Raw genomic sequence first — 18,559 nt, 5'->3', positions numbered from 1 at the left:
TAGAGATAAATTCCTATTCTTTACCAATACCTATAAAAACGAAACATTTGCCAGGATTTAGTAGTATTCTACACACCCCCCTCCGTGTGCATTTTGGGGCAGCTTTGGGTCCCTCGGGGGGACGGCACCCGGCAGGACCCCCCCTCATTCGCCACCCACCTGCTCCTCCGCCGCAGCGTGCGTCCCTCTCCTACGGACCTTAGGGTGTCCCAAATGACACCAGAGCCCCGAGTCTTCACCCCCTTTTCCTCACCCCCAAAGAAGGCACAGAACAACTCAAACTGCCCTGGACAGCAGCACAGCACTTAACCCCTCTCACACCCTACTCACCTTCTCCTCCACTGCATCTTCACTCTCTCAGTGACATTGGGGTGCCCCAAATTACAAACTGTTGTTGCGTTAATAATGCCATTTACATACGTACAGCCCCCCTCCAGAAGGGGCCTCCATTTAAGTTCTTATATTCTAAAACCTTGTATAGAATAGATATATTTTTATTTTAAAATCCATCTATATACAAATATGTTTTTCTGTATACAAAAATGAGAAACTTTAGAGGTTCTAATACATAAATGAGCATGAGCAGAAATTCTGTATTTATTTCAGATATGCTGATGCCCACAGTTACACAAGCACAGTGTGCCAGTAATAACATTACTATCTATATTTAATACTAGGACATTTTGAATGGCAATATGTAACAAACCAAGTATGTCTCATAATCTGCTATTCCAAGAACACTAATTATAAGCTTGTAACATGCAGCTTGGGATCTATCTGTAATTACCTCACTTCTGGTTCAATTACACCTCCTGACTGTAAAATCCCTGATAAACCAGTTTTAATCTATTACTCTCCTTAAGCTAAAATAATGGTGACAACATAATGACATTAACATTTAGAATTATATTATTGCATATATAACACAGAACTTTATCCAATACCAAAAGGTATTGAGAATCTATTTAGTCTGCTTTTTTATATTCTGTGAACACAGCAAATTACCATAACTGTACCGTTGCTAAAATATAATTTTAATGTATCCAATTCCTAGAGAGTGTATATCATACAAGAACAAATATTTGCAAAGGTCTGGGTTCACTTCTAATTTCTTGCAAAGAATTATCTCTAATCAGCTGCATATATTTTAGTATCTTGAAGTACTGATGTAAAAGTATGTATTAATTTGTATTTGTAGTTGACTTGCTTTAATAAAATACAGAAAACTTTGCTGTCATTCCTCAGAAAAAGTTTTGTGAAGAACAGCTCTATTATTTTTGTATGACTGCTATATATGATAATGTATGATCCAAGTGATTACAGAAGAATTAATCTATACTTACAGCAAGTCTCAGAATTTCACACATAGACGTTTCTTTAGGATGTGTTTTTCCACGGAATGCAGTTCAGCAGCAAATAAACTTAGAGGGAACACCTGGAAAACTTTCAGTGTTGATATGACTACAGGGCACACATCATTATTTTCAGGTCTCAACACTGTAAACCACAAAGCATCAAATAACCTCAAAAAGCAACAGACTGAAGACATCAGTCCACTGCCTCCAGAAATGCAGCACATACAAACAATGAGGGTCAGTGTGACAATTAGCACTGCAAGTGCCATTTACATTCCTTTTTTATTGGTGTTGCAAAACTAGAAAAACCAGCTTTCATTAAAAAAAACAAAAAAAACCCAAAACAACAACAACAACAACAACAACAACAACAAAAAAAAAAAAACCAAAAAAAACAAAAACAAAAACAAAACAAAACAAAACAAAAAAAAAACCAACCCAACCAAAAAGGGACCAAAAGTAGCCCTAGGACATAGGAAAAGGCACTACTATACACAAAAAGAACTTGTCAGGACAACAGAAAACCATCTTTCCATGTCTCACGGGCAAGGTAACAAAGTCTCACAGTTGGCCTAAACTGCTTTCTGCTAAAATACCACAGCAAAAATTCTCACCAAGACATTTCTAAATGTTTCTGTAAACACAATGGTTGAAGAATACTGAACCACACTAGATAAATATAGTTAACCAGAGTTGAAAGTAATTGTTCTTAAAAAAGTAACAATTTCTAACTACAATTACACATTATTGTCCGATAGGCTCAGTGTAAATAAAACCAAGCCAAATGAAACAAAACCAAAACCACAAACGACCCCCCCAAACCCTACCCTGACATAACAAAGTTTGCTTTAGTCTAAAATGCCGCTGAGTTTCAAAAGAAAGTCTTTATCATAGACTGTACAGCTGCAAAAATATACATTAACAACTACAAGATATTTTAGGACAGGAAAGTGTGTTTGAAAATGCAAATATAGTCCAATTTTATACTTTCTCAGTAAAAACAATTGAGAGAAACTGTGTTGAAGTCAACAAAATAACATTATTAAACCCAACTCTGCTCTTTAAGGCGATCTTCAGTCAAAAGCTTGACACAGAAGCATACAGAAATGTATTAAGTATTTTATCCTAATTTTCCCTTCCCAAAAGACCTCCAGTGTTCCTGAAGATTGATATTGCTTGAGAAGTCTTTATGTTTAGTTCTCACAGAAAAAGTGCAACGATTTTTGGTTTTATGCTATCTCAGCCTTTGTACAAAGGATGCTAAAACCCAAAGGAGAGTGATTTCAGTACTGCCTCGGGCCCTTTCTTTAATGCTGATACAGTTCTAAAAGCCCTGTTTTCATAGGACAGAAGAATCAAGAGAAAAGAAGAGGCACAGGGAAGAAAAAAATAGGTCACAAAAGTGCAGGGAGATGGGGAATGGCAGGGCAGGGAGGACGCAGGACACACAAAACAGAGTCAGGGCCCAGGGCTGGCTGCAACTCCAGTTGTCAGTGCTGCTTCTTCTCCTTCTGTCCTCCCTTCCTGCTCAGCACCTCATCAGGGTGCTCGCCTATCCTCCACCTAAGAACAACCTGAACACTAAGAATAGTTAGAAGAGACAAAGCTGTAAATATTACTTTAAAATTAATAGCTAGAGTGAGTAGCCCGAATATCACGGGCTACCACATGTGGTTTCCAGTTCTGCAAATACAGACTTTCTCTCCCACAGAAACTCCTCCCAGTACCGCGCAGCTTTGCCTAAACAAGGATTTGAGGACTCTGCCACATTACTATAGACCATATCCTCTTTCACTGTATCCAATACAGTAGAACTGGCATCTTCCACCTCTCCTAAAAACCAAGAAGAGAACAGCACAGTGCCTTGGGACATCCACAGAATGTGAGGCAGTCTAAGGGATGGCAGTGGGTTTGTCTGCATCAGCAGAGCTCCTCTGAGTCCTGCCCTGCTGCTCCTGAAGCCTCTTGGGATTCAAGTTCCTTCAGCTCAAAGCTCCCAGTTCCAGGGAGTGTCCCAGTACTGGGACAGCTCCCAGTCCCAGTTCTGCTGCTCCCAGCAGGAGACACCTTCCTGTATTTGTGTATGAAAGCATCAGTCTTGCCCAGGCTAATGGCATAAACACCCTCTGGCAGCAGAGACCCAAAATGTCTGCTGATAATGGGTTCTCCACCTCCCTGTGCCAAGGAGGACGAATTCCCATCCACGCTCGGGGCTGCTCCACTGTCACCATCAGCAGAGGCACCTTCAGCACACCTGGTCAAACCATCCATGGCTTGTGCAGGGGCTGCTCCACTGTCACCATCAGCAGAGGCACCTTCAGCACACCTGGTCAAACCATCCATGGCTTGTGCAGGGGCTGCTCCACTGTCACCATCAGCAGAGGTCTCAGCAGGGTCACCTCCCGCACACCTGGTCAAACCATCCACGCGTCTGTGGAGCTCCTGGCTCAGCAGCAACACCAGGGTCCCTCCAACACGAAGCACTCTGGCAATCACAGGAAAAAGAAAGGTTAGGTGTTGATCCCTCCTGGCACCCCTTTGCTTGTGCAGAACTTTGCCACTGCTGACACTTCAGATGCCACCTACATTCAATGAAACACCTGAGCATGTCACAGCTCAGCTCAGTGAGCTGCACCTCCAAGGGGAATTTAAATCCCAGATCTTCCTACCTCTTTCTAAATGGGAGAACAGGGCCCTGTCCTGACTCCAAAACATTTCTGATGTTAGCAGGGAAGAGGGACTCATTTTTTACCCACCTCAGCATTGTTTCAAGGATTGAAACCATCAAGCCCAGGGTTTTTGGAGATTGCAAAGGAACAGCTTCCCAGTGCAGCAAGCGCTGCTCAGATTAGTAGGGTAATTCTGAAACTGGCCCTTCCTTTTGGAAACTTTAAAAGGTCTGCCCTTTCCCTGTTCCACTGATTCTTAATGGCTTGCAAACTCAGGAAGCAGAGGAAAATTAACCACTGTTTGCAATTAATTTTTCTAGGTATACGTCCAAACATTACATGTGGCTTTGAAAGAGGGGGAAAAAAATACTATCCTGACTCAGTTTACAGCAAGTGGTTAGAACAGTTTTACTGGCGAGGCTATCATGGTAATGGCCCCTTTCCTCATCTCCACCTTCCAAAGGGAATATTTTACTTAGGATGGACCAATAGAACAAATAAGGCCAGAAGACAAGCATGGTAAGATTGCCACACCATTCTGGAGCCACACCACCTTCTCCACCACTTCCCACCACATTCCTGCATTGGCTGAGTGAGATCAACACCCACTGAAGAGCAATCCTAGAGAACGGGCTTCTTTTCAGGCAAGAAGTAGAGGGGAAGATGGCTTGACCTCTTTGTTAGAAGCAGCCCAGCTATCACCTTGGCCCAACTCTGCCACCAAATGACACGGTGAGAGATGAAAGAACACACCAAAAACCAGCCCAGGCTGCTAGTGAGGCATTCCTGGACAGCAAGGACAATCCATGCCACTTCTTCTAGTCTGAGATCCTTCCTGCCAAGGCAGGCTGGTCAAAGCTTGGCTGTGACCTCAAAAAGGAAAGACTGATTTTATACAAACAGGCCTCAGCTGAGAAAGGATTATAGCTTTATTTGCCTGGCCATGATTTAGCTTTGTCCGGGTAGGCCTCTCTTCTTTCTCCTTTCTGCCACGCTTCGGAGTGTGGCTCAGAAACATTTCACCATTGTGCCTTGCAAAGAGCATTTGTGAGCATGGCTCACACAGGATCCTCCCCTGGCAGCTGTGCTGCCATCGGCACTCACCACTGGCGAGACACAACACAACAGCCTCCAAGGGACAAATAAAGGGCTGAGACTGCCACAGCCTGCAGGGTCACACTACAAAGCTGAAGACTATGGAATAAAGCAGATCTGAAGCTGGCTGAATGCTCAGATCACAAACTGCCATGGCACTTCCATCAAACCCCAAGTGTGTCAAAGGCCACATGTACCTCTCCATTTCCTGGAGAATATCTGGCAGGAGCTGGGCATCACTCGTGGTCTTGAACTTCTTCCCAAATGGAATATCCGAAATAACGCTGTCAAAGCTTTCTGAAGGCAATGGCAGTGCTGCAGAATAAAGGCAGGTCTTTATTTATCTCTGACTTCTGTGTGAAAAATGCACAACAGCTATGCCCCTGTTCCCCCTTCAACACTGCCTGCCAGCTCTGTTTGGGTTATGCAGATTCACATAACCCACATTTTGGGTTATGCAGATTCACATAACCCACATTTTGGGTTATGCAGATTCACAGTTCCTTCTTGTACTTGCCCTCACAAACTCCACCGTGGAGCCACCACCCCCTCTGCAGACTGGGAAGAGAAAAATGTGTGGCAGCACTGTTCAGTCTGCAGAGTCTCTGCTCCTGAGGATGTCTGCCTCTGCAGCAAGACTCCCCTATAGGGCACTACGTGGTCCCAAATTAACTGCTGCCTCTCAACGCTCAGCACATCTTAAACATGAAAATCATTGAGGAAAACAAAAGAAGAGCTAAGTTTGTGAGCACTTTACTCAGTGCAAATGTTCAAGTGCACAGGTATGAAGGCAAGGAATCGCCCCAAATTCCTCTCCATCCCCCTTTTCTCCTCCCAGGAATCTGGTTATAGCCAGCATCACTTGGATTCTGTCAGAGCTCATGTCCTTGAAGTGTCACCTTAAAGCTTCTGCATCCCAGCTGAGGTCAGCTCCCCTAAGGAAGATGCAGCACTGCACCTGTGGTGATGAAGGTCAGCCACGTGCCAGGCTGAGACCCCCTCCTCAGATCCTGGGGGTCCTTCATCCTGTGACAGGCAGTACAGGCCAGGCTGAGAAACTTCCTGGGACCCTGGGGGGCCCTCCATCCCATGCCAGGCTGTGCAGGCCAGGCTGAGACCCCTCCTCAGACCCTGGGGGTCCCTCCATCCCTCAGGGTGCTCCAAACTGACTGGACACAGCCCTGAGCAGACAGCAGGACTAAAGACTCCCAACAGTCCCTCCTCACCTAAACTCTGCTGAGATTCTATGCCAACTTTTCTACAACTAGCTGAAGATGCTTCCTGGACCATTCTTGGGTCAACACCTGCAGCACAACAACTAGGTATCAATTTCATCTGCAGATGAAAGGACATTTCACCTACAGCCCTGCTCAAGATATGCAGAAGAAACAGCTTCTGACCAGTGATGAAGACACCAACTTACTCAGTTTAGAAAACCTGACAGTAAAGTACCTTCCATTATCGTAGAAATGAAAGTCAAACACAGCTTTTAAGTGAGAAATAAACCTACATTTTAATAAAAATTAAATAATATTTCTTACCATTCCATTAAGAAATAAATACTGCAAGGTAAAAAAATATGTGCACTTCATCACTCATGCACAGGGAAAAACAGCCAGCTTGCCTGTCATGGATTTCATATAGGCATAATTTAGCCTCAGACTCTGAAGTCCAGAATAAGGTCATGAAATGATTCCCTTCTCTACAGACTAGCTTGTGAATTAAGAGCAAACAGATTCCCTCTTAGAGGAGAAAGGCATCATCATTCAAAATACTCCTACTGCAAAACATGAACAATTCAGCTCAGCTTAATGAGTTCTCACCATTACTCAACCTAGTAAATTTAAACTACAGGCTGCATTTAATTTGGATTTGTCCTGGCTGTGTTCCACTAAGATACAAAGAACTTACGTGGCTCTTACTCTTTGTAGTATTGTGGTGGTAAATCACACATTTACCATGAAGAGAGACAACTACTGTCCATGCCAGACAATAGTAATTTTTATTGTCTTCTGCTGACTTCATTCTTATCAAAGTTCCAGGTGCAGGCAGTAGGGAGGAAGAACAAATAATTATCCCTTCACTAGCATCAGCAGCAGAGCCACCACCCAGGTATTTGTTGGACGTTAGCTCCACAATGTATCACCTCAAGAGAACCTACCTGTACAATCTCAGAAACACAGAAAAAAAAAATCACCTGGAAATCCCACAGACATACCTTTCACAGAAGCTTTCAGCAGCTCAATCTTGTCCATGAAGCCTGCAGTTCTGATATTGCCATCTGCACCCTCTAACTGCGAGTCACTTATATCAGCACCCCAGTAATAGGCTTCCTGTCCAGAGACAGAGAGGAGTAATTCTGTTAACACTCGAGATATTTATTTTATAAACCCTTCTCAGAACTGCCTTGTTGCACAGCTCTTGCAAGGCAGCCCCCTTCCTGGGACACCTGCTGTTGTTACACAGAGCATTTCACAATCCAGAGGGTGGAGGAATGGAGGAAGTGTGTGCTGTCTCCATTTAATGTTCAGAAATATTAATGTTCAGAAGTATGTGCTGTCTCCACTCCTTTAATGTTCTGGTCTGCTCAGGACACTTGAAATGCAAATATCAAGAGCATGTCCTAACAGCACGACCCCAGCTAGGTAGAGCCAGCCCCACTGCCCCTAATGCTGACAAGCGTCCCATGACACCGACTCCTCCGACCCCAGGACAAGCCCAGGAAGCTTCATAAGCTTGTGGCTGCTTCACACAAACCCTGCAGTGGGAATCACCAGCTGCACCACCCTGCAGGACATGTTCATCTGGGGGAACCTTTGTACTGGAAGATTGGTTTGGTTTCACCTTCCCAGTCAGCAATGGGCTTTGGCCTAACTGGCAGAGAGAAGACCCTGTCCCACAAGTACCAGTTTCCCTGCAGAGGTCCAGCAGCTGGGACTGGGATACTCACAGGCCACTCCTTGGCAGCCTCCAGCAGGATTGTTCCAAGCCCACACATGGGATCCAGCACAAGGGCACCAGCCTGCAGAAACAGAGGGGTTACTGCATCCCCAGCAAGACAGACTCCTCAGCTAGGACAGAGCCCACAGACGGATGTGCATAATCCCACTGAATCCAGCACAGGTTAACAATAACCTCTGGTAATCCCAGGCCAAACTCGCCTGTAAGAGAATATGGTAAAAAGCACCAATAGCTTCACTGCAGACAGCCCTGAGGTGGCAGTCAGGAGGAATTATTACTAGTGGACTGCAGACAGACATTAATTAATCTGTGAAAAGAGGTCACATTTCCTTGGAAAACGACACCAAACAAGGTTTCATTTTCTCATTGTCACTGAACAGCAGCAAAAATCTTGCCACTTAGACATGTACCCGTCCAAGGATTAGCTCTGCTGAGAAGCACCTGGAATTACAGCAGACACCTGGCTGAACTGCAGGTGACAGCACACTCCTCACAGGCATGGCAGACCCTGTCCACATGCACCAGGGAATGGGGCACTGAAATCACCCCACCCCTTCCCAGTGAATGAGGAGAATGGGGCACTGAAATCACCCCACTCCTTCCCAATGAATGGGGCATTGAAATCACCCCACTCCTTCCCAGCCCCAGCCCCCATGAGCAGCACCCCCTCCCTTCGTTCAGGACCCATTTCTTGGCAAGGAACTTTCACTGACCCTGATTTCAGCCAGAGATGCCATGGCCCATGCCACTGTTGACCGCAGTCCTGCTGTTCTGATATACTCTCTGTTTGCCAATGGCAGTCTGCAGACAACAAAAAACCAAAATAATTAACTAAAACAACAGCAGAATCACCAGAAAAGCCCATGTAATGTCAAAGAACAAATGAACTGCACAGATCTCCTGAGAGACAGAGAAGTCTGCTTTTAACTATAACTCACTGCCAAGCCTGTTCTGTGTGTTCATTCAAAACCCAGGCAGATCACAAGAATAATTTGAAAACAGTGATTATCAAACCAAAAGATAAATACTCATGGTGGAGAGCAAGATTTACAAATCCTGCCTGCTCTGATACTGCCAGGACAAATCTGGTGGGGAGAATACTTACCTGAAAAGAGGAATCCCCACCACAGAGTGAATGTCATTAAGATGTACAAAGATCTAAAAGAGGACAAAAAAAACCAATCCAAATATTTTAAAGTCTCAAACTGACGCAACAATAGCTTTAACTCATTTAAACCAGACACAAATGCTTCTACAAATTTCTGATTTCAGTTTTGAAGAATAAAAATGCACACTATAAACAATAACAATGAACTGGAAGAAATCCCACTAGATGATGTGAATGCCACTTTAAAGATGATTTAATGCTTAATCAAGCTGAAGGGGATTTTGTCAGCCAGGAATCCATCAGCAAGCACTTGAATTCCTAAGGGGGCTTATTTTTTCTTAACACAGCAAGGGAATTTTTAGTTATAACTCCATTTACTACAAGTGGGAGAATATTATTCCCTGTATACTAGCAACAAAATAAATAAATAAATAAGAAAAAAAAAAACCAAACCAAAACAAAACTAAAAAAAAAATCAAACAATCAAACAAAAAACTGAAACCAAACCCCACAAAAAAACCCCAAAAACAACAACAACAAAAAAAAAAAAACCCAAAAACAAACAAAAACACACAAAGAAACCCCACAAAACAAAAAAACACCAAAAAAAAAAAAAAAAACCAACCAAAAAAACCCCCACCAAGCAAAACAGATAAAAACAACTAACCCCACCATTATCCCCACTAAGTGCCACTAAGGGGCAATTCAGATAGAAGTTACACATAAATAATCATTCCAGAAATGTAGGCAGCTACAAAAAATTGTAGCTCTCTCTCCCATAGAGAGCATCCCAAAAGAAGACTGAGCTCTCCAGCAAGTATTGCATGACTGCAATCTGTGTCCCCAGAAAGCATGATGCTTTCTGAAACAGGAAAAGGCAAACATGATGCTGCTGAAAAATCCCAGTCCTCGGCACCTGAACAGCTTCAGAGAAAAAATCTGGGCAAGAACAGGAGGTGCACATGAGCCTCACCAAAGCTGGACATAGTGCTCAGTGTGGGAAACCAGTGCCAGGAAATAAACCCAGAGTTTCTACAGGTCTGGGATCTCTCAGCCTCAGAGCTGAGAGCAGCTTCCATATGCCAAGGGCGGGGATGGACAAACATCCCTAGAGAAATGCTCCTTGTCAGGAGCAAGGAGTCCTCTGGGAGGTCTCTGGGGACCAGATGGGGTGCACTAAGGGAGCTGCTTGTCACAGACAGGCCCGGGGCAGGCTCTTCCTTTGGCATTCTCCAGTCCAGCTCCTTGAGAACAGCCCATGCTGCCTGCTCCCTTCCCCTCCAGAGGCCACAGACACCCCATGGCTCAGGTGAGTTCCATGTTCACAGTCAGAGCCCAGCAGTCTGTGAGGTGCTGGATCCTCCTCCTCTGGGGATCCTTCCACAGACATCCCATGGCTCAGGTGAGTTCCATTCTTACACAGAGCCCAGCAGCCTGTGAGGTGCTGGATCCTCCTCCTATGGAGATCCTTCCACAGATGCCCCATGGCTCAGGTGAGTTCCATTCTTACACAGAGCCCAGCAGTCTGTGAGGGTTCTGGATCCTGAAACTCCTCTAGGGATCCTTCCCCTCCCACACAGGCCCCGCAGCCAGGCTGGGTTCATGCCAGAGCTCTGGAAGCCACAAAAACACCAGGGCCACACACATGCGTTGCTCAGCACCACCAGCTGATTTCCAGGTAAATTCAGTAGCAGAAAGACCAGCAGGGAGAGGCTACGGTCCCACGTGCAAAGGGAGCAGGGAACAAAACCAATTGGGGTGATTCTGGAAGCATCCACAGGCACACAAGTAGCCTTACCTCCAGGTCAGGGTCCCGCAGATCAGCACGCCACCCGCACTGCTTCACCAGCGCCGTGCCAATGGCTCTTCCGACCTCCTATGAGGGGGAGAACAGTCACAGCCAGTAAAAAACCACAGAATTTGGGAAACTGCAGAGCACAGCCTTGGATGTGCAACCCTCAGAAATCCCTGGGAAAAGAAAGAGTCTATGCCTAAGAGAGTAACTCACACAATTCACAGCAGAAAAGGTACAACAGGGCAGAGCAGGTGAGTGAGGGGCAAAGCAAACACACCACATGGCAAACAAGCAACACTCAGCTGCAGCAAGAGAGAAGAGGTTGAAGTTCCAGTCCTGACCGAGTTACAACAAAATATTCACTTGAGCTGGACTTGATCCTTGTGGGTCCCATCCAACTCAGAATATTCTGTGACTACCATCATTTTGGAATTTTTAATCACATGCACAAAATATTTCTGATAGCTCTAAGGCAGATTACCCAACAGAAAACCTGCAAATGCACAACTACACCTCACAGTTTTAATGCTTTCATTACATATAGGAAGCTCTGATTACCTTCAGGGCAGAAGTTCAAACATAGCAGGAATTCAGGCAAACACCCTTGTAGGCAAGCCCATGTGTCTCACCTCACCAAGGTACTAGCTTTAGTAAGAAAAAAATCTAAATTACTGACACCTTCAATTAGGAGACACCTGCCCAGATGGGAAGAGGACTGGGCAGAACAGACCTATGGAGGACTGTATGCCACTACTCTTTCCCAAGGACCAAGCTCCACTTCTCCCAAGACTCATCCCAGGACTGTATTCCTGAAGAATAAATCCTGCCCAATATCCAACCAGAGGCAACTGAAGCTGCAAGTTCTGGCTTCTACCCCTTGGTCCAGACTGCCACAACTGAGAGGAGTGTGGCCCCATGGTCCTTACAATGGCCCTTCAAGTACCTGTAAATTATCCAATCACTCCTCAGCCTCCACAGGCTCAGACCCTCAAACTCTTACCTTTGCTTATCCTCAACAAAAGGTATTGATTTGAAAAACATGAAGGGTAATAGTGCACAGAAATTAAAAACAGCATTTGTATTTCCACTTGTTTAAGGGGAATGCAGGTTAAGGGCTTTTTGAGAAAATACAGAAAAAGCTTACAACAGTTTATTATTCCAGAAGACACAACACAACTGAAATGACAAACAAACTACACACCTCTGTTTACCCTTGCTGAATTCTTTTAAAGCAGGTACCTCAGCGTACCTGTGAAGTCAGTATTCTGGCAATTGCTCCACTGCAACGACAAGACACTCTGAAGCTGAAGCTAAGCTCCTCATTAGCAGCAGGATCCTCTCCACTGCCTCTGGAAGGGAATTCTGAGGAAGGCCTGCTCTCAATCCAGCACTCCTGCCTGCTCATTCTGTCTGGTGCCTCACAGGTCTCTACAGCTCCCACCTGACACTCCTCAGACACAACTGCTCTCACTTGCTCTGTTTTCTGCCTTTTACTTGCAGTATTTGTCTCTTCTTCTGACTTTCTCTTCAGAGCCAATGTGCTTTCTTGAAAGCCATCATCTGTTTTCCTCTTGTGTCCATGAAGCTTTCTCCAAACAGAGATAATATCCAGCCAGTATTTTGGGTCCTCAATGACAAGGCTTTTAATTTCATGAAGCATTTTTCCTGGAAGAAAAAAGCAGATTTGGGTTAAGTACTTCAGCCTCGGCATTTCACTTCCCTAGGAACTGAGAACAGCTGTTCACAGCAGCTGTGTTCAGATTTCATAATGTGTGAATCCAGAATCACAGGCACAGCTGAGTCTCAGCACCCACCAGGACCAACACAGGCACCCCTCTCATTACCAGCTCTGCACAACCAAGACTAAATCACACCAGGGTTGAATTCTGCACAAGAATTCAGCAGCTGGAGAAAACCAGAGCACCTGTGAGAGTCATTCCCAGGCACAGAGCAGCAGCCTACCATGGCACCCTCCCCAGAAAGCACTTGGCCCAGGATAAAGCGATGCAGGACACTTTCCCGAATTGAAAGACAGATACAAACATGAATTACTTTGAGTCATCTCAGGCAAAACCAAGTTTATTCTTTCAGAAAGAAAACTTCTGCTTCCCATTCATCACTGTGCTTTCATGTGTGGGTAGTCCTATGCTAGCCACAAGAGAGGCATGAGGAACAGAGAGGTCAATTCACTTAAATATATCACAGCTGGTCAAGGAAAAAAAAAAAAATAAAGGCCTTTCCAGTTATCACTTGAAATTTTAGAATCATGATCAAATTTCATCCTCAAAGCTGAAGGTAATCTCCCAAATAGAAATCCACCAGCAGACAGGTATCAATCCATCTAACTTGAAATTCTCAGTCCAACACTGACAGAGCATGACCCAAGCAGCTGAGACTTAGAAGGAAGCTAAGTACGTAAGAGTAAACTGACACAAGATATAGGTTGGGGTTCACTTTGTTTAACAGAAAATAAGACTTATTGTTAAAATAAACACAAAAGATTCAGAACTGAACTTTGGCTTTCGGGAGGAGTGTTCTCTTTTTTTGAGGCCGGGTGGGAGAGAGAGTCTCTAAAATACACATATACACTTAGTGCCAGCAGAATACAGGCTAGAAGATAGTTATTGAAAGCAATTTAAAAGCCCTTTTCAGGTCAAAAAAATGTTGAAAACACACGTGGGTGAAAGACACTACCGAATCGATTACTATCAATTAGAACTACAGCCCCTAGTAAAAAACCAAATACCTCCAATTTTATAACCAGAACTCAAAGCAAGGCTTCCCGTTCCTGCGCAACCGTGTCCGTACCTCTGTTCCCGGACACCGGCAGCGGGCTGTGCTTCTTCAGCAGCAGGAACAGGCGCTCCCCCGAACGCAGCTGCCGCAGCTCACCGGGCCTCGCCGCCGCCCTGAAGAATACTTTTCCCGAGACGCAGTCCACCTCCGGGGAGAACACCCGTCGGACCCGGCCGGGCGGCCCCGGCTGAGCCCTTCCGCAGCCCCGCGGGGCCCCTCCGACCCCGGCCGGCCCCGCGGGCAGCGCAGTCCCGGCTCCCCACGGGTGAGCCCCTCCGACCCCGGCCAGCCCCGCGCGAGGAGCGGCACAACCCGGGCCGTGCTCGCCGGACTCCGGGCGGGGAGCTCCCTGCTGAGTCGGACCGCACCGCCCGGGTGATCACCGGCTCCGGCTCCCCGCTCACCCGGACCGGACCGCACCGCCCGGGTGATCACCGGCTCCGGCTCCCCGCCCACCCGGACCGCACTGCCCTGGTGATCACTGGCTGCGGCTCCCCGCTCACCCGGACCGGACCACACCGCCCGGGTGATCACCGGCTCCCCCTCTCCGCTCACCCGGACCGCACCGCCCGGGTGATCACCGGCTCCCCGCTCACCTCGGTGGCGCCGAGCCGCGCCCGCACCTCCCGCGCCAGGAAGGGCTCCAGCCCGCGGCCCGCCGTGCAGAAGAAGCGCCCGGGCTCTGCCGACATCTTGGCGGGGCGGGGCCTGCCCGGGGGCGGGATTTAAAAGCGCCCGGTTTTTGTATTGTTTCCGGATTTATTTTATTTAGCCTGCGGATACTCAACCCGTATGTGCTGTTTGTGCAGGACAAACGCGTTTTCCGTACGGAAATGCTCTGGACACTTGTCACCAGCTGTGCAGCAGGGCTGGCTCAGGCACTTCCAATGGCTTTATTCTCTGTACAATTACTCCTGTGTACTGATGACTGTATATAAATAATACAGATACACACAGTATAGTACACACGATTGTTTTCATTGCAAATTTAGGAGTGAAAAAAAAACTTTCCATTGTTATTCTACACAAACACTTCAGTAGAATGTTCCAGCTGTTGTTTTGGCATGGCCTGCAACTTCAAAGGAAAAAGGACAGGCAAATATATCTATTCAGAGCTCTAAATTCACTAAGTAGTAAATTACACAAGACAGATACCAGCCAGCAGAATACCGAGGATATGAATTCAGTACATTAGTGATTCTTCCTCCAAGGAAAAAGAGAAAAATCTTGCAAAAAAGAAAAGCTAGGAGCTTGCATTCTGTAACTAAGATAAATAATGTATGTTACAGCCTTTTCATCAAATGTTTGTAAATAGGTTTACAACTTTAGGCAAAGAAAATAAAGCTCTTGAGTTGGTCCTTGCACCCTTCACACATAAACAGCACTGTAAAGGTGCAAGGACCTCAGCAAGCACCTGCATTTCATGCTCAAAAGCTTCAGCGTGCATTTCGTAGACTTTCTGTATGGTACATACTCTGTTTATTAAGGCTACTGTGCAAAAAAGATTCTCAGCCACAGAAGGTGTTTCTGTAATTCTCTAAAAATGAGTAGTAACATTCCTAAAGTTTAGCAGGTCTGTGTGAGATTACTGAAAAAAAAAATCCTCCTTGTATTTCCCCTCAATGCTGCCCACAGGCCCCGCACCTGCACTGACAGGTGAGAGAACACTGGCAGCAGCCTGCACGGCCAGCCAGGTGTGGAGAAACGTGGGCTGATATGCACTGGGATTTACTTCAAAATATAGAAACATTTTCAATATAAAAATATAATTATAATATATTTTAATACATAAACATTTTAATATATAACATAACATAATATAATATTTTAAAATATACAAACAATTTAAAATGGCACAAAGCTTGGCACAGGTGCATCTGACAGTGCAAACACAAATATATGAGGCACCAACCATTCCGGCCAGATCTATTTTTATGTATCTTGCAATCACTGTCTTCATTTCTTGTTGTCAGATAAATGCTACAGCTTGTCAGCCTGTAAGAAAAATCAAAGTCAAGGTATCAGACCACTGTACTTTCCCTACAATTTATGTTTTGATCTTCCACTCCTGGAGCTGCTTAAATTATTTTATTTTTAAAAACACAAGCATTAATTTTCCTTTTCAAGATTTTAGACTCAATTATAGGAAACAGTTAAAACTGTATAGTGTATTTTGGAACAATAAATATCAGTGTCTGAATATTTTAACATTGAATTTTAATAAGGCCTGTCAGGATCATAGTTATTGCAATTCAGGGACTTAAAAATACAACAAACTTGAAGGCACAGACTGTTCAAGTAGTGAAATTAAGCAGATAGAAACCAGCATTCTAATTGTAATTAATTATTTTGCATTTGGACTCTCTTCAAGTTATCTACAGCTTTCTCTTCCAGGCAGTTATGATAGCATTTACAGGGAGATTTGGATTTAAGTTACCGTGAGGGACACAGCTTTTCAACTCTGGCAATTCTTCAGACATTCCAAGTGCTCCACCTGGCATATATTTGCATTTTCAGGATTTGAGTCATATATTCTGAGTAAATGAGAAAAGAAAAAATGCTGGTTCCTATAAACTGACAGTTAATGAAATGTAGACTGGATGAAGAAACTGGGTTTTTCCCTACTAGAGTAAAATTAGGCATTAGCAAGTTATAAAACCAGTATATTTGAGGTCAGTGTCCAGAGTTTTGCCATACAAAATGTATTCCTTTACACAGTGGCTCCTGTTTCATTGCATATAGTAAAAAGCTAGCACTGGCATTTACCTCACTTAATTTACAGAATAGACTTAGATTGACACTGCATAACATCCTAATTCGCTCAGTAGATCAAAATAAAAATGAACTAAAAAAATTAAATTAAAAATGAATTAAAAATTCTTAGTTCACTCCCTAGATAAATCCATGCTGCTATTTAAGTAACATGCTCTTTCAGCCAAATAGGACAGCGCAGACTTGAACAATCTTCTACTTCTGAGAAGTTGCTTTTACCTTGATTGCCAGCTAAATCTGTGTGAGAATTAGTAATTTGGGAATTACTAACGCAGAACAGAGCTTTTATCTAGAGTCTGCAAATGCAATATGCAATCAGAAGGAACTGAAGCATTTGGAGAAGACAGAAACGCTCAAGATTCTCATGGAAAAGCTTTCAGCATAAATGTCTGAGAATTACTTATTTAATATTTTTGTGCAGTTGGGTGTATTATTCAACAGACAAGACTCAAATAATGTAAGGTGAATGAAAAAAAAGATAATGAAAGTGTAAATTAGCACCCACCCCCTCTCCATGACGGTATTTAATAAACAGCCAACAGGTGTGAAAACATTAGATTGTATTGTTCTTACTGAGTTCAGTATATTCAAATACAGAAATATTTTCTGGACTGCTTAAAAGCTTACCCAGGAGCACAAAAATCACCACACAAATCCTGCTCTAAAATGCATAATCTTTAACTATCCAGAAAATTTTACTACAACAGGTTAAAGTTTCTTCTCTGTGTCCTCTCTAAATAAAATTTAAACATCAAATTAATACAGAAATAGAAGCTTGAGCATAAGCTCATACAATACAAGGGTTCTTCTCATCACCACCATCCACAGGACAGCACAACTAAGTCACAATTGCCCACAATTGCCCACAATCTAATCCACAATTGTCACAACTCAGACCTGAATTTTGGTGTCTGCTGCTGCTAAGTGCACACACACAGTTTTGTCTCTGTGAGCAGGATAAGGCCGATAAATGTATCCCGTTAGACATAAACAATACAACCTAAAGGAATTAGTGAGTCCCTTCAGGAATCCTAAATGAACATTTAAAACTAAACTGAATGCAATTTCTTAAAAATCATGGGCTGAGAGGAATAAGCCTCTTTGTAAGAGTCAGAATTCATTATTACATAAAGGAAACTTCCACACAAAATGAATTATGTCAGTGATGGAAGCACACACCAGCAATCCAAATCCCTGCATGACAGAACATGCCAGTTCACTAATAAAACTGAAGTCGTATCTCAAAGAAACATTTACAGTCATACAAATCCATTACACTAAATCCACGTTCATAATATCCTCACTTAAAAAAAGTCACAGCATAGTATCTAGGGAGTGCATTCAGCTTGTCAATTTTGATTTCAACCATCTAATTCAGACATGGATCAGAAATCTTCTCTACCTGCTATAAAACACAAAGCAAAAAGCAAAGCTCTAGAGAACATGACAAAAGTGTTAATTCTCACTGAAAAGTGATTTAAATAAACTTTAGCCTCATCAGAAAAGTTGGAATTGGGTGGGGGTAGGGAGGAAGAATCAAAATTCGGGGGGAAAAAAACCAAAGAAGTATAATTTAATCTCAGAATGGTTTACCTTGGAACGGACCTTAAAACTTGTCCAGTCCCATCAACCTGCCACGGCAGGGACCCCTTCCACTGTCCCAGGCTGCTCCAAGCCCCGTCCAGCCTGGCCTTGGGCGCTTCCAGGGACCCAGGGGCAGCCGCAGCCGCTCTGGGCACCCTGTGCCAGAGCCTGCCACCCTGTCAGGGAAGGATTTCTTCCCCGAGATCCTCTGGCAGAAGGAAGCCATTCTCCTTGTGCTGTCCCTCCAGGCCCGTGTGCCAAGCCTCTCTCCGGCTCTCCCGGAGCCCTGGGAGGGGCTCTGCCTGCTCTTTCTCCTTTCTCCTCTCTTCTTTCTCCTCTCTTCTTTCTCCTTTCTCCTTTCTCCTCTCTTCTTTCTCCTTTCTCCTTTCTCCTCTCTCCTTTCTCCTCTCTCCTCCCCTCTCCC

The 18,559-nt window shown here is 44.4% G+C and overlaps 1 protein-coding gene and 1 long non-coding RNA gene across 3 annotated transcripts; both read right to left on the bottom strand.

Annotated features, from left to right (window-relative positions):
- Window positions 1–1,740: 1,740 nt before the first annotated feature.
- THUMPD2 (THUMP domain containing 2) lies at window positions 1,741–14,471 on the bottom strand. Of its 2 annotated transcripts, XM_053992488.1 has the most exons (10): window positions 14,376–14,471; window positions 13,792–13,924; window positions 12,233–12,648; window positions 10,987–11,064; window positions 9,186–9,238; window positions 8,794–8,881; window positions 8,070–8,141; window positions 7,338–7,452; window positions 5,317–5,434; window positions 1,741–3,840 (listed from the first exon to the last, which is right to left on the bottom strand). In XM_053992488.1, exons 1-10 carry the CDS (start codon window positions 14,469–14,471, stop codon window positions 3,276–3,278), a joined length of 1,734 nt encoding a protein of 577 aa, XP_053848463.1. In that variant the 3' UTR covers window positions 1,741–3,275. The 2 variants fall into 2 exon arrangements, with proteins under 2 accessions (XP_053848463.1, XP_053848471.1); XM_053992496.1 differs by lacking the exon at window positions 13,792–13,924 and having other exon boundaries at window positions 14,376–14,387.
- Window positions 14,472–14,738: 267 nt separating this feature from the next.
- Window positions 14,739–18,462, bottom strand: LOC128812713 (uncharacterized). Its single transcript, XR_008438802.1, has 2 exons — window positions 18,145–18,462; window positions 14,739–15,774 (listed from the first exon to the last, which is right to left on the bottom strand). It is a non-coding gene; the product is annotated as an uncharacterized LOC128812713 (long non-coding RNA).
- Between the last annotated feature and the right edge of the window lie 97 nt (window positions 18,463–18,559).

This window comes from Vidua macroura, chromosome 1, assembly GCF_024509145.1.
Source record: "Vidua macroura isolate BioBank_ID:100142 chromosome 1, ASM2450914v1, whole genome shotgun sequence".
NCBI classification, from domain to species: Eukaryota; Metazoa; Chordata; class Aves; order Passeriformes; family Viduidae; genus Vidua; species Vidua macroura.
Note: the sequence above shows the minus strand (reverse complement) of the source record. Positions and strands in the feature narration are given on the sequence as shown.